Source organism: Poromitra crassiceps (assembly GCF_964638095.1).
Source record: "Poromitra crassiceps genome assembly, chromosome: 13".
Classification (NCBI taxonomy): Eukaryota; Metazoa; Chordata; class Actinopteri; order Beryciformes; family Melamphaidae; genus Poromitra; species Poromitra crassiceps.
In genome coordinates this window covers 37,478,189-37,493,188 of record NC_139644.1, presented here as the reverse complement: position 1 = coordinate 37,493,188, position 15,000 = coordinate 37,478,189, and the positions used below count along the sequence as shown (strand labels likewise).

Genomic DNA, 15,000 nt, shown 5'->3' with positions numbered 1-15,000 from the left:
CCAGTTTATCAGAATAACGCCTATTGGAACTCTTTAACGAGCAGCGGGAGCGCTGGCTGTGCTGACACCGGTCGGACTAGCTATCTGTCAAACCCCACTGTAGGCTACTGGCAGTGAGAAAACACTGTCGACGTGCTTTTTTAACTAACGTTAAATGCCGACCGGGTACAGCCATTGGCTCCTCGCAGCAGTAACGTTATGAACATGTAACTGAAGTTGGCCGCAGTGTAGCTTAAAGAATGTTGCCAAACTTCATTCATACTGAGGTTTTATTTTGAAAACGGCCACCAACTAGCGCTGAACCGGAAGAACAAATACGTTGCGTCGAACGCGGAAGAGAGAAAAAGTGGGCGTGGTGAATAAGGTGAATAGTGCCATCATTTTTGGGTTCCTACTGTATTGTCTATACTACTCTGTGTATACTTCATGGATAAAACCAAGGTTCAAATAGAAGTCCCAAAATAAAACCAGTTGAGATTCATGATTGGACACGAAGAAAGTACAACCTTGTAAGTGTAACCTTGATTAAAGCCAATGCTGTGTCTGCTGTGTGTGTGTGTGTGTGTGTGTGTGTGTGTGTGTGTGTGTGTGTGTGTGTGTGTGTGTGTGTGTGTGTGTGTCTGCTGTGTGTGTGTGTGTGTGTGTGTGTGTGTGTGTGTGTGTGTGTGTGTGTCTGCTGTGTGTGTCCAGTGGAGTCGGACGCCTTCAGTGACGGGCAGAATCAGAGAGGAATGGACCGATACCTGGACAGTCTGTTTGACCCTGTCCTGTCAGACAACAGCATGGTGGGTAGTGCGCGCGTGCGCACGCACACAGACACACACACACACACACACACACACACACGCACGCACGCACACACACACACACACACACACACACACACACACACACACACACACTGCTCAAACCATGCCCTCTTTGAACTCTAACTACTCTTTCATGATTTGTACTCCATTCAAACTTTAGACAGCTCAACACTTTTAGTACTTTATTACTCTTATTCAGCTTTTTGATACCTCTGTACTTTTTGAGAAATCACAGTGTAACAAGCATTATGTGATAAGACTGCATTATGCAATAAAATGACAAAATGTAATACATTTTCACCTCATTATGTCGTAACACTCGCACTTTGTAATTATCTGCCACATTTGATAATAAACAACCTGAACTCAATATGTAATAAATATCCCTTCAATTTGTAATAAATTCTGACATATTGCGGTGGTTATTGCAAAATAACCATCATAAAAAAGTACAACTCCCACATTTTGTAATAACCACACAGCAATATGTAATAGTTTATTACAAAATGTGTCAGTTTATGTGTATTTGGAGTGGACGTCACAGGTTTACGTCACTGTAGTTGCACACACGTCGTGGTAGTGGAAACTCTGAGGAAACAGTGGAAACTAATGAGGGTTTCCAAATTCCAATCATTGGAAGTTGGAAACCCTCATTAGTGTTTTACTTGCACCTGTGTTTACCCTGCCTTTTCGGCACAAAATGGCCCCCGTGAAAATGGTCTATTTCCAGCAAATAGAGGGTGTCTTGTTGTTTCAAATTGGTCCTCAAGATGGCGCCACAACAGCTGTGTGATGTCAACAGAAATCTATGAATAGAAGTGAGGACTTTTAGTATGCAAAAATGTCCTTGCTACTGTATGTCTAAAATGGTCTAAAACTCTAAAGCTGTTTCTTACGAGGATAACACACACACACACACACACACACACACACACACACACACACACACACACACACACACACACACACACACTCCCCCCGTATCTCTCTCTCTGTGTGTCTCTTCCCCCCATCTTCCTCTCTCCTCCAGTTTCAGTACATCATTTACTTCGACAAAGAACAATATTGCAAAAGCATCAATTTTAAATAATCCATTCATCTTTTTCACTCTCTCTTATACTCTCAAACCACGCTATCTTATACTCTCAAACCACGCTATCCTAACGAAACTTTCCACTTTGCAATTCCTCACGTCGCTCTCCCGTTCCACCCGATCTGCCGTCTGAGCGTGACTGGAGGCGGGCGCTGACGGACGGCTGGAACATGTGATCCGGTGCGACTGTTCGTATATGAATGGAGCCGACGTGATGGCCTGGCAGGCGTGGCAGGGGGGCGATTAGGTTACCGAGTCACCTACCGTATTAACTGTTGTAGCAGGCAGCATGTACAGTAGTCTCACAGAATACTGTTACATAGTCACCTACCGTATTAACTGTTGTAGCAGGCAGCATGTACAGTAGTCTCACAGAATACTGTGACATAGTCACCTACTGTATTAACTGTTGTAGCAGGCAGCATGTACAGTAGTCTCACAGAATACTGTTACATAGTCACCTACCGTATTAACTGTTGTAGCAGGCAGCATGTACAGTAGTCTCACAGAATACTGTTACATAGTCACCTACCGTATTAACTGTTGTAGCAGGCAGCATGTACAGTAGGCTCACAGAATACTGTTACATAGTCACCTACCGTATTAACTGTTGTAGCAGACAGCATGTACAGTAGTCTCACAGAATACTGTTACATAGTCACCTACCGTATTAACTGTTGTAGCAGGCAGCATGTACAGTAGTCTAACAGAATACTGTTACATCACCTACCATATTAACTGTTGTAGCAGGCAGCATGTACAGTAGTCTCACAGAATACTGTTACATAGTCACCTACCGTATTAACTGTTGTAGCAGGCAGCATGTACAGTAGTCTCACAGAATACTGTGACATAGTCACCTACCGTATTAACTGTTGTAGCAGGCAGCATGTACAGTAGTCTCACAGAATACTGTGACATAGTCACCTACCGTATTAACTGTTGTAGCAGGCAGCATGTACAGTAGTCTCACAGAATACTGTTACATAGTCACCTACCGTATTAACTGTTGTAGCAGGCAGCATGTACAGTAGGCTCACAGAATACTGTTACATAGTCACCTACCGTATTAACTGTTGTAGCAGACAGCATGTACAGTAGTCTCACAGAATACTGTTACATAGTCACCTACCGTATTAACTGTTGTAGCAGGCAGCATGTACAGTAGTCTAACAGAATACTGTTACATCACCTACCATATTAACTGTTGTAGCAGGCAGCATGTACAGTAGTCTCACAGAATACTGTTACATAGTCACCTACCGTATTAACTGTTGTAGCAGGCAGCATGTACAGTAGTCTCACAGAATACTGTGACATAGTCACCTACCGTATTAACTGTTGTAGCAGGCAGCATGTACAGTAGTCTCACAGAATACTGTGACATAGTCACCTACCATATTAACTGTTGTAGCAGGCAGCATGTACAGTAGTCTCACAGAATACTGTTACATAGTCACCTACCATATTAACTGTTGTAGCAGGCACCATGTACAGTAGTCTCACAGAATACTGTTACATAGTCACCTACCATATTAACTGTTGTAGCAGGCAGCATGTACAGTAGTCTAACAGAATACTGTTACATCACCTACCATATTAACTGTTGTAGCAGGCAGCATGTACAGTAGTCTAACAGAATACTGTTACATCACCTACCATATTAACTGTTGTAGCAGGCAGCATGTACAGTAGTCTCACAGAATACTGTTACATAGTCACCTACCGTATTAACTGTTGTAGCAGGCAGCATGTACAGTAGTCTCACAGAATACTGTTACATCACCTACCATATTAACTGTTGTAGCAGGCAGCATGTACAGTAGTCTCACAGAATACTGTTACATAGTCACCTACCGTATTAACTGTTGTAGCAGGCAGCATGTACAGTAGTCTCACAGAATACTGTTACATCACCTACCATATTAACTGTTGTAGCAGGCAGCATGTACAGTAGTCTCACAGAATACTGTTACATCACCTACCATATTAACTGTTGTAGCAGGCAGCATGTACAGTAGTCTCACAGAATACTGTTACATAGTCACCTACCGTATTAACTGTTGTAGCAGGCAGCATGTACAGTAGTCTCACAGAATACTGTGACATAGTCACCTACCGTATTAACTGTTGTAGCAGGCAGCATGTACAGTAGTCTCACAGAATACTGTGACATAGTCACCTACCATATTAACTGTTGTAGCAGGCAGCATGTACAGTAGTCTCACAGAATACTGTTACATAGTCACCTACCATATTAACTGTTGTAGCAGGCACCATGTACAGTAGTCTCACAGAATACTGTTACATAGTCACCTACCATATTAACTGTTGTAGCAGGCAGCATGTACAGTAGTCTAACAGAATACTGTTACATCACCTACCATATTAACTGTTGTAGCAGGCAGCATGTACAGTAGTCTAACAGAATACTGTTACATCACCTACCATATTAACTGTTGTAGCAGGCAGCATGTACAGTAGTCTCACAGAATACTGTTACATCACCTACCATATTAACTGTTGTAGCAGGCAGCATGTACAGTAGTCTAACAGAATACTGTTACATCACCTACCATATTAACTGTTGTAGCAGGCAGCATGTACAGTAGTCTCACAGAATGTCCACAGCTTCAAAATTGTATGTATTTTATCGGCACTTCACAGAGATCACCTATCAATCAAACAGCGTGGGCGGAGCTTGGATTCTCTGTTGATGCCATTTGAGTTTTCTCTTGGTGAGCCTTAAAGGGACAGTTCACCCCAAAATCACAAATATCCTGTTACCTGTAGTGTTATTTGTCCATCTATTCTAGATGGTTTTGGCGTAAGTTGCAGAGTTTTGGAGATATCTACCTTCCCTCTAATGCAATGGCACTGGATGGCACTCGACTTGTGGTGCTGGGACTATTTTCTTATGCAACAAATACACCCAATTGCTACTGCTACTGCAAGCTAGCTGGTGTAGTTTAGTCGATATTATCAGCAATAGAGAGTAACATAACAAACATGTATTTATATGGAAATGTTACAGATTATTATGACATTATTAAATGATTATTACTTTACATTAAACCTAGGCCAAGTGTGTATGAGTTTGTGTGTAGTCAATCAAAACCGTGGCTGTGTGAGGTCAAAGGTCATACAAGTGTGTGTGCATGTTGGTGTGTCTCTGTATAGTCAATCAGTGATTGTTTGAGGTCAAAGTGTGTGTGTGTGTGTGGTGTGTGTGTGTGTGTTGCGTGTGTGTCTGTGTGTGAGTGTATGTGCGTGCATGGGTGCATGAAAACGAGCATCTCTTCCAGTGGGTACGGTACCCCCTGGGAGTATTCAGTTCCCACAGTTAAATTGACTCAAGACGGGGTCTGAATAAACCAATAGAGTACACTCCCTCTCCCTCATTCCCTTAATATCTCTCTCTCCCCCTGTCTCTCTCTATCTCTCTCTCTCTCTCCCTCTCTCTCCCTCTCTCTCTCTCTCTCTCTCTCTCTCTCTCTCTCTCTCTCTCACCTGCTGTCTGTTTATCAGGACATGGAGAAAGCAGGCAGTTTGTCAGCGAGGATGAAGGGAGGAGGAGGCGTGGGCATCCCAGGAGGAGAAGAAGGAGAAGAGGAGGAGGAGGAGGAGGAGGAGGGGGTCCCCAGCCGGCCCTTCTCCCCAGGAATACCCCCAGGAGGTGAAACACTCTGTGTGTGTGTTTAGCGTGTGTTTATTACATAATGTGTTTGTGCAAAAATGCTGTGTGTTTGCTCGGGTCTGTAGCAGTTTATCATCTACTTTTGTGTCTTTCTCTCCCTCTCTTGTGTGTTGCCCCTTTTTCAGCCAGCGATCGTTCACTCTCTTATTTCACGTTTTGCTCCATTTAACGATGCCAGTCCTTTGTCCCGCCTCCCTCCCTCTCTGCCCACATCAATCATTCAGCTTGTTAAGTGGCTCTTAAATACGCAGCATTACACCCTCTGCACTAGAGAGCTGCACGGGCCTGCGCAGCATTACACCCTCTGCACTAGAGAGCTGCACGGGCCTGCGCAGCATTACACCCTCTGCACTAGAGAGCTGCACGGGCCTGCGCAGCATTACACCCTCTGCACTAGAGAGCTGCACGGGCCTGCGCAGCATTACACCCTCTGCACTAGAGAGCTGCACGGGCCTGCGCAGCATTACACCCTGCACTAGAGAGCTGCACGGGCCTGCGCAGCATTACACCCTGCACTAGAGAGCTGCACGGGCCTGCGCAGCATTACACCCTCTGCACTAGAGAGCTGCGCGGGCCTGCGCAGCATTACACCCTCTGCACTAGAGAGCTGCGCGGGCCTGCGCAGCATTACACCCTCTGCACTAGAGAGCTGCGCGGGCCTGCGCAGCATTACACCCTGCACTAGAGAGCTGCGCGGGCCTGCGCAGCATTACACCCTGCACTAGAGAGCTGCGCGGGCCTGACATTTCGGCCCTAGCCCGGCCCGGCCCCGAGGAGTTATGAAATGAATCAGCCCCAGCCCGCCGCGAGGCCCGACGTCAATATCACGATATGATGACACATGTCTCTCTCTGTGCTGTGCTGTGCTGTGCACGCTGCGGAGGCTCTCTACTGGACAGCCAGTCCCTCTCCCCCTCTCTTTACACACACACACACACACACACTACGAGATATCTCTCTCTCCATCTCTCTCACCACAGCTCTCTCTCTCTGTCCTTCTCAGTACACACACGCAACAGCCTATCAAATAATAAGACAATAATAACAATAATAAGACATGTTGTCTCGAGAGAGACAACCATCGGCAAACGATCGTTTAATTGCCAACAGCAACAACGCCCACAAACTGAAACATTATGTCACTCAAGTATATCGAAATTAAAAAAGCAGACTCACTGTTTAGATTGAATGTGTCCTTACTGTGTGTGTGTGTGTGTGTGTGTGTGTGTGTGTGTGTGTGTGTGTGTGTGTGTGTGTGTGTGTGTGTGTGTGTGTGCGTGCGTGCGTGCGTGCGTGTGTGTCTGCGTGTGTGTGTTTGTGTGTGTGTGATTCAGGTGTACAGTCCTCCACCCCCAACCTCTCGCTCAGAGCCTGTAATGAGCAGTCTCTCCTCATGGATAATGCATGGAGGCCATTCACTGTAACCCCAGATGACTCATTGACTCTCCATAGTGTCTGTCACTCTCTCTCTCTCTCTCTCTCTCTCTCTCTCTCTCTCTCTCTCTCTCAAACACACATGCTCACTCTATCTTTCTGTTTCTTTCTGTCACTGCCACTCCTTCCTGTGTGTATCAACTTGTTCTCTCTATCCGCACTAATACGGTTTTCTTTTAAACCACATATTGTAGCTGTTGCTATGGTTACGCCTTGCGTCCGCCCAACTGCTAAGTCTATATCAAACTCTGCGGTTGCGTTGTAGAGTGGATGGGCAGAAAGACCTTTTGGAAAATGATCATATTTACATGTTGGTAAACACATTGGGCTTTATTTCCAAGCGTCGCTATACCCAAATGCAAGTTAATCGCACATTTCATTGCAGTTTCGCAGTTTAGTTTCTGGAGGAGATGGGTATACGTTTAGTCTCTGGAGGACATGGGTTTAAAGTTAATAAGTTTAGTTTCTGGAGGAGATGGGTTTAAAGTTAATAAGTTTAGTCTCTGGAGGAGATGGGTTTAAAGTTAATACGTTTAGTTTCTGGAGGACATGGGTTTAAAGTTAATACGTTTAGTTTCTGGAGGACATGGGTTTAAAGTTAATAAGTTTAGTTTCTGGAGGAGATGGGTTTAAAGTTAATAAGTTTAGTTTCTGGAGGACATGGGTTTAAAGTTAATAAGTTTAGTCTCTGGAGGACATGGGTTTAAAGTTAATAAGTTTAGTTTCTGGAGGACATGGGTTTAAAGTTAATAAGTTTAGTTTCTGGAGGAGATGGGTTTAAAGTTAATAAGTTTAGTCTCTGGAGGACATGGGTTTAAAGTTAATAAGTTTAGTTTCTGGAGGACATGGGTTTAAAGTTAATAAGTTTAGTTTCTGGAGGACATGGGTTTAAAGTTAATAAGTTTAGTTTCTGGAGGAGATGGGTTTAAAGTTAATAAGTTTAGTCTCTGGAGGACATGGGTTTAAAGTTAATAAGTTTAGTCTCTGGAGGACATGGGTTTAAAGTTAATAAGTTTAGTTTCTGGAGGAGATGGGTTTAAAGTTAATAAGTTTAGTCTCTGGAGGACATGGGTTTAAAGTTAATACGTTTAGTTTCTGGAGGACATGGGTTTTCTTTCTGGAGGACATGGAGGCTTTAAAGTTGATAAGTTTATCGTTTAAACTTAAAGGGACGTGAACCTAAAGCCACGCATCTCAGCGGCTGACCGATATGGGTTTTTGAAGGCCGATATGAATTCTGAAATTTTGAATTGAAGCTGCCTACTGTTTCCCATGCAAGCCAAAAATGTGAGGGGCCGACTCAGTGGCAATCGAAGGTCCCTGCCGAAAGATTTTGGGGCATTTTGTTTTTTGTTTGTTTTTTTGCGCCATTTGAAGACAGATTTAGAGGAATATCTCATTTTAAATTAGCATTAGGATTAGACTGTTGTCATGTCATTATTTAGTTTTAACCATCAATAATTGTTCCTTTTCTCATTAGAGTAAATACTGTATATTTATTTAGAGATTTCTCTCAATTATTTGTGCTGTTATGGTTATTATTAGCTTAGTCAGTCACTTCTACATTAGCTTACACTGCTCCCACTTTTCTTAAAAAATAGCTAAATCTTGCTTCACCCAAAATGTTATTCACATAAAAAGACTCTAATTATTTGAGAGAACTGCATCTTGGCCTGGAGACATCAAATGGAATTCAGTGTTTTGTTAACTACAGTATAACCTGTGATAGTGGTGATAAAAACTGCTCACTGAAAAAATCAGCTCACTACATGACATGTAAACATGACTGAGGGATGGCTAACATTACAATGCTAACTTTAGCCAAGTAGCCAACTAACTTGCTATGCAAACTATGTCTATAATAACTAACAGCACTTCATTTTCACATGTTTGAAAAGTTTTTTTTTAGGTGGGCCTATGAGCACGATTTGTGACAATCCCTGTCCAATCTTCAACTTACAAAAGTGTGATCATATGATGAAACAAGAAGTATCCAGTGCACCTAACCCCCTAACCCCTAAAACCTAACCCTGTCTCTCTCCTGCTGCTCCCCAAGCTGTGCCAGTGCTGCCGGTAGCGGGAGGAATGATGCCGCCCATCCCCACCATGGCCTCCCACCACCACCACCACACCGAGCGGCGAGATTACCACCAGTACAACCGGCCGCCACACCCCGACCCCTATTACCAGTCCACCCCTCCCACAACACCCACCACCCCTCCTCCCCCGCTCGCCGCTGCACGCTCCACCCCCGACGCCGTCCTAGCTTCCCCTTACGCCGCGGTGCCACCTTCCCCTTACGCCCCGGTGCCCCTTCTGCCGCCCATGGTGCCTCTCCCCGCCGTGCCTGTGCTGCCCACCATGCCTGGCGCGCCAGGTACAACCCACACCGCGTGGAGCGTGCATTGGGTTTGTCGGCATGTGTGGCCCTCTGTGTGCTGGGCGTGGTGGAGTTACATAATACCGAATCTAACATCTTAATCTCAACGTGTGTGAATTGAGAGTTCATCGGCATGGGGTCAGTGTAGCGGACAGAAGGGTCTTTGCAGTGGAGTGTGTGCGTTTGTGCTTTTGCCGTTGTTATTCGTCTAAAGCAGGGGTTCCCAACCTTTTTTGTGCCAAGGACCGGTAGATACATGGAAAAAAAAGTAGCGGACCGGTTGTCAATTTTAATGGTTTTAGTTACATATATATTTACTCACCAGGTGGCGACAAAGGGTAAATAATAGCCTTTGGTGTTGTACTGTATGTAGCCTACAGTATTTATTATTTTGTTTCAACTACAAACATAAATAAACGTCAACTTGAAACTATGTATATATATATATATATATATATATATATATATATATATATATATATATATATATATATATATATATATCCATGTATATATATATACATATATATGCATATATGTATATGTATATATATATTTGGTACTGGGCTCACGTCCCGGTACCAAATGCGTTGCGGCCCGGTACCGGTCCGCGGCCCGGTGGTTGGGGACCACTGGTCTAAAGGGCATCGATGTTTGTGTTTATGTGTTTGTGGGCGTGTCTAGGAGCAGAGCAGTCGGTGCTGGCTCAGCAGCAGCAGGCCATCATCAACCAGCAGGCCATCATTCTGGTCTGTCTTCATACAATGAGGAATATAAAGTAACGCTAAAGTATACTGTTTCCAGACTGTTGCTAAAAACTGTGCGTGCGTGTGTGTGTGTGTGTGTGTGTGTGTGTGTGCGTGCGCGTGCGTGCGCGTGTGCGTGTGCGTGTGCGTGTGTGTGTGTGTGTGTGTGTCCGTCCCAGGCCCAGCAGATGACCATGCAGGCGATGGCTCTCCAGCAGAAGATGCTGGCTTCCTTCCCCCCTGCCACCCCGGCCCCCCAGTCTCCACCACGTTCTCGCTCGCCCAGCCCTGTGAGTGAAACACACACTTTTGGAGTGCCAAGGTCACACCCTCTTCCGGGTTGGGCATACGCAGCAAGGGATTTTCCGCCATTTATTTTTCCATAGACATCTCGCAAAATGCTTATACAGATCGTTTTACTTCAGAATTAAAATCACTTTTATTGACACAATATGCAAGATTAAATACGAGGAATTTGTCTTAGTGTCAGTAATGCAGCGTAGCGGGCATAATATATCAATATTCAGGGATAAAAAGAAAATATCTAAAAGACAAAATCATAAGATTGCAAGTGCAGTCCAATATATACAATATATACACAAATAGGAGTGTTAAGTAGGCATTACATAGGAATATTTCAGGCCTTGTTGATGGCCGATGGCAGTTGGGAAGAAGCTGTTCTTGTGGTGAGAGGTTCTGTTCTTGACAGACCTCAGGCTCTTGCCGAGGGGGAGCATTTCAAAGAGGTTGTGTCCGGGGTGGGAGGGGTCAGCCATGATTTTTACGAGGTCGCGGGGGAGACCTATATGCTGCTTACGAGGGGGAGCAGCATACCAGAGCCCTGTACTACGAAACTAGTTTAAGAGATCCGCGATAAGTCCCTTTGATCTGGTTTGACTGAACAGGATCAAAGCTATCTAGTTAACTGATACTACGACGCTGGTTTTTTACTAGGTAAGTGGACCTGGGATCTGCCTGTGCACGCGCACGTTTTTCGCTCGTGCACAGGCGCGCGTCCACGCGAAAGAGGTGCGCTAGCCAATCATATTATGAACAGCTGAGTTTATCCACGCCCACACCCATTTCCACACCCATTTCCTCGTTCAATGAAGCGCAGTGCATGATCAGAGTTTTAGCGGATATTTAATGTATCCGCGATTTAATGTCAGAATGAAAATCCGCGTTGGATAGTCTGCTGAAGGGCTGTCTAAAGCAGCAGCTTGTATTCACATCAGTCATTTGATTTACTTTGATCAGCGATTAATACAGCTGCATTGATACAGGCAGCAGCAACAAATCTAAATGTGTAATCTCAGTCTATACATTTCCACAATCTGTAAGCCTATTTAGACCATAGATTTAGAAACGCATGCTCAATGAATAATGATCTCTATCACTCATGTGTGTGGTTGCACTGATCGAATAATTCATATATAAAATAGCCTAGTATAAAGCCTAATAGCCTACTATAAAAGAGAAAACTGCTGAACTGAATTGAGACGATGCGAGCATAGTTATCATTGATAAAAACTAGCCTATTTTTGCTCATATATTGGCATACAGCCTACAGGACACAGTTCGAGCTGAAAGATGCAAGAATAGCCTGCATATTTAGTATTGGGGCTATCCATATTTATCCCATATCTATATTATATGTATAGGCTTTTCTGGCATGTAGGAGAATATCACCCTCACTCCATTTGAGGGTCCATTCATGATATGCGCCGCGGTGATTAATAGTGATCATATTTCTCCACGCATCGTTGAGCTGTTAAGACATAAAGTGGTAAGTAGGCTTAATTTAATTATGTAGCCTACAGAGCCACAAATGTTTTTCTTGTTATATTCTCAGTTGACTGCAATCTATTTTTCATATGGCGATCTTATATGAACAATGAGTGACTCCAGAGAGCCGATTATATGGGTCTGTCATGGATTTTGATCTTATCCTCTGAAGCTAACCTGGTCGCGACCAGGTTAGCTTTGCAGTGTCAGTTGCCATGGTGATTGAAAGTTAACTTGCTTTGTAGTACGGCTAAACCAGGTTTAAACTCAAACTTACTCGGATAAGGCATTAAACTAGCTTCGTAGTACAGGCTACAGACGGTGATGGAGGAGGTGTACTTGGTCAAACCAAGCGATTCATGGTAAATGGTAAATGATAAATGGCCTGCATTTATATAGTGCTTTTATCCAAAGCGCTTTCCAATGATCAATTCAGCTATATTAGAATCAGGAGAAACCATATAACATTTCACTTGGGCCAAAACAAAAAACAAAAACAAAATTATTTTGGTCTCTCCTGATTCTAAATAGAGATGAATCGCTTGGTTTGACCAAGTAAAACTCTTTTCATAAGCATTTTATGAAATCTGGAAGAGGGCGTGACTTTGGCACTCTACAAAACAGCTAGGGATGCATTTATTGGTGCCAATAAATTATTGGCCGATAATGTGAAATTTATATTTATCAGTTATTATTGGTATTGGCATTATAGCAAAACTAGTTGTTTACAAGAAAAACGCCTTTGGATACCTTTAAGCATAAAATGGCATACAGGCCTGTAGGGGGCAGTCTACTGTATGCCTTTTGTCATTGTGTTTGATCTGCAGTCTAAACAGCCATGGGCTTTCGGTTCAATAAAAACCTTTATTTTTTGTAATGACTGATGCACTTGACTACTAATAATAACCCGTATTTAATACATTCACATGTCTGATTTGACAGATTATGTCAAAGCATAACATTTTCATTATTAGACCAAATGCTCTATAAAAGCCAAATTATGTTTGTGAAGTTTTTTTGATGTACTTTACTTTAAAGTGTAACTAACCCCCAAAACACTTTTTTTCAGCTTTCAACCAATATATATGACTTTGGGGGTGGTGTGTGAAGAATTCTGGTCAAAATTTCCACATTTGAGACCAAACTGTTACCATTGTACCATTTGTATCATTTTCAGCTGCATAAGTGCCCTCTATGGGTTCAAACCTGCTTTTTCTTGTGCCCTCAAATGAATGGGAGATTTGGTACATTGTGACGTCACGGTGGGGTTAGCGCATGCCCCACTCATGTGAAAAATTGTTTTTATGCCTCCGCCGGCGATAGCCAGGCCGGAGGCATTATGGATCCGGGTTGTCCGTCCGTACGTACGTACGGCTGTCCGTATTTCATCAAATTTGCCTCAAACATCGACTTAGACTCAAGGATGTTCTGATTAGATTTTGGTGGTCAAAGGTCAAAGGTCGAGGTAACTGTGACCTCTCCCAACGCCATTTTCAAGCTTGTTAACGCGATATCTCAGGAATGCCTTGACGGAATTTAATCAAACTTGTCTTAAACATCGACTTGGACTCAAGGATGAACTGATTAGATTTTGGTGGTCAAAGGTCAAAGGTCAAGGTCACTGTGACCTCTCAAACGCCATTTTCAAGCTTGTTAACGCGATATCTCAGGACTGCCTTGACGAAATTTAATCAAACTTGTCTCAAACATCGACTTGGACTCAAGGATGAACTGATTAGATTTTGGTGGTCAAAGGTCAAAGGTCAAGGTCACTGTGACCTCTCAAACGCCATTTTCCAGCTTGTTAACGTGATATCTCATGAATACCTTGACGGAATTTCATCAAATTTGCCTCAAACATCTACTTAGACTCAAGGATGAACTGATTAGATTTTGGTGGTCAAAAGTCAAAGGTCAAGGTCACTGTGACCTCTCAAACGCCATTTTCAAGCTTGTTAACGTGATATCTCAGGAATGCCTTGACGGAATTTAATCAAACTTGTCTCAAACATCGACTTGGACTCAAGGATGAACTGATTACATTTTGGTGGTCAAAGGTCAAAGAAGGTCAAGGTGAGCTCTCGAACGCCATTTTCAAGCTTGTTAACGCGATATCTCAGGAATGCCTTGACGGAATTTAATCAAACTTGTCTCAAACATCGACTTGGACTCAAGGATGAACTGATTACATTTTGGTGGTCAAAGTTCAAGCTCACTGTGACCTCTCACACACCCAATTTCCAAGCTCTGTAACGCAACATCACAGGAGCGCCTTGACGGAATCTCTTCCAATTTGCCTCAAATGGCGATTTGGACTCCAGAATGAACTAATGCGGAGGCATAAGTCCGCGTTGCGGTCGTTCTAGTTTTCCCCATTGATTATTACTGTAGTTCACGCGGCGCGAGCCCTTTAAGAGCAATGCATCATGGGTAATGCCTACTGTGGCTAATATTAGCCACTAGTTAGTTATGTTACATGGCAGTAAAACGCCACTGAATGACCAAATTGATATAACTTTTAACCATTTCGAGTAACACTGATTCCATAGGGATCACCAGCGTTAGTTTGTTGTTTATAACGTGGCTATATTCATAATGTTTTCTATGATATCTATCCTGGATACACTGAGAATACTGGGAGGCGGGTCATAGCGTCTCTGTCAATGATTTGATTTGACAGTTCTGGGCACCGTTGGCGTTGGCCAATCCTGGCGTGTTCCACCCCCAAATCGATTGTGTTCTGTGTTCTGGCGCAAAGCGAGTGGGTTTCAGGACGAAACAGTCTCGAGCCATTATCGTTATCTTTAGAGCAATATTCCTGGAATGCAAGTTTAACTAAACAGTTACCGTAAATTTCGGGCTATAAGCCGCGGCTTTCCCCCCGTTTTTTGGCCCTGCGGCTTATATAACGGTGCGGCTTATCTATGGATTTTTTCTGGAAAAAAAAAAACGGAATTCTCTCTTCTTTAGCACTCTTTCTAACTATAAATCCACTTCTGTTTTAATTTCCTCTCTTGCCCTCTTTTCACCACACCGCGGACACTGTGTGCACTGTA

General features: G+C 43.5%; 1 protein-coding gene across 1 annotated transcript in view; it reads left to right on the top strand.

Annotated features, from left to right (window-relative positions):
* myo15aa (myosin XVAa) overlaps positions 1-15,000 on the top strand; it is a gene marked incomplete at its 3' end in the record, with an annotated part of 119,225 nt that overhangs the window by 64,164 nt on the left and 40,061 nt on the right. The window contains exons 33-36 of the mRNA XM_083649301.1: positions 691-785; positions 5,431-5,578; positions 10,098-10,162; positions 10,339-10,449. Of these exons, the coding sequence (XP_083505427.1) occupies positions 691-785; positions 5,431-5,578; positions 10,098-10,162; positions 10,339-10,449 (419 nt within the window). The remainder of the gene's footprint in view (positions 1-690; positions 786-5,430; positions 5,579-10,097; positions 10,163-10,338; positions 10,450-15,000) is intronic.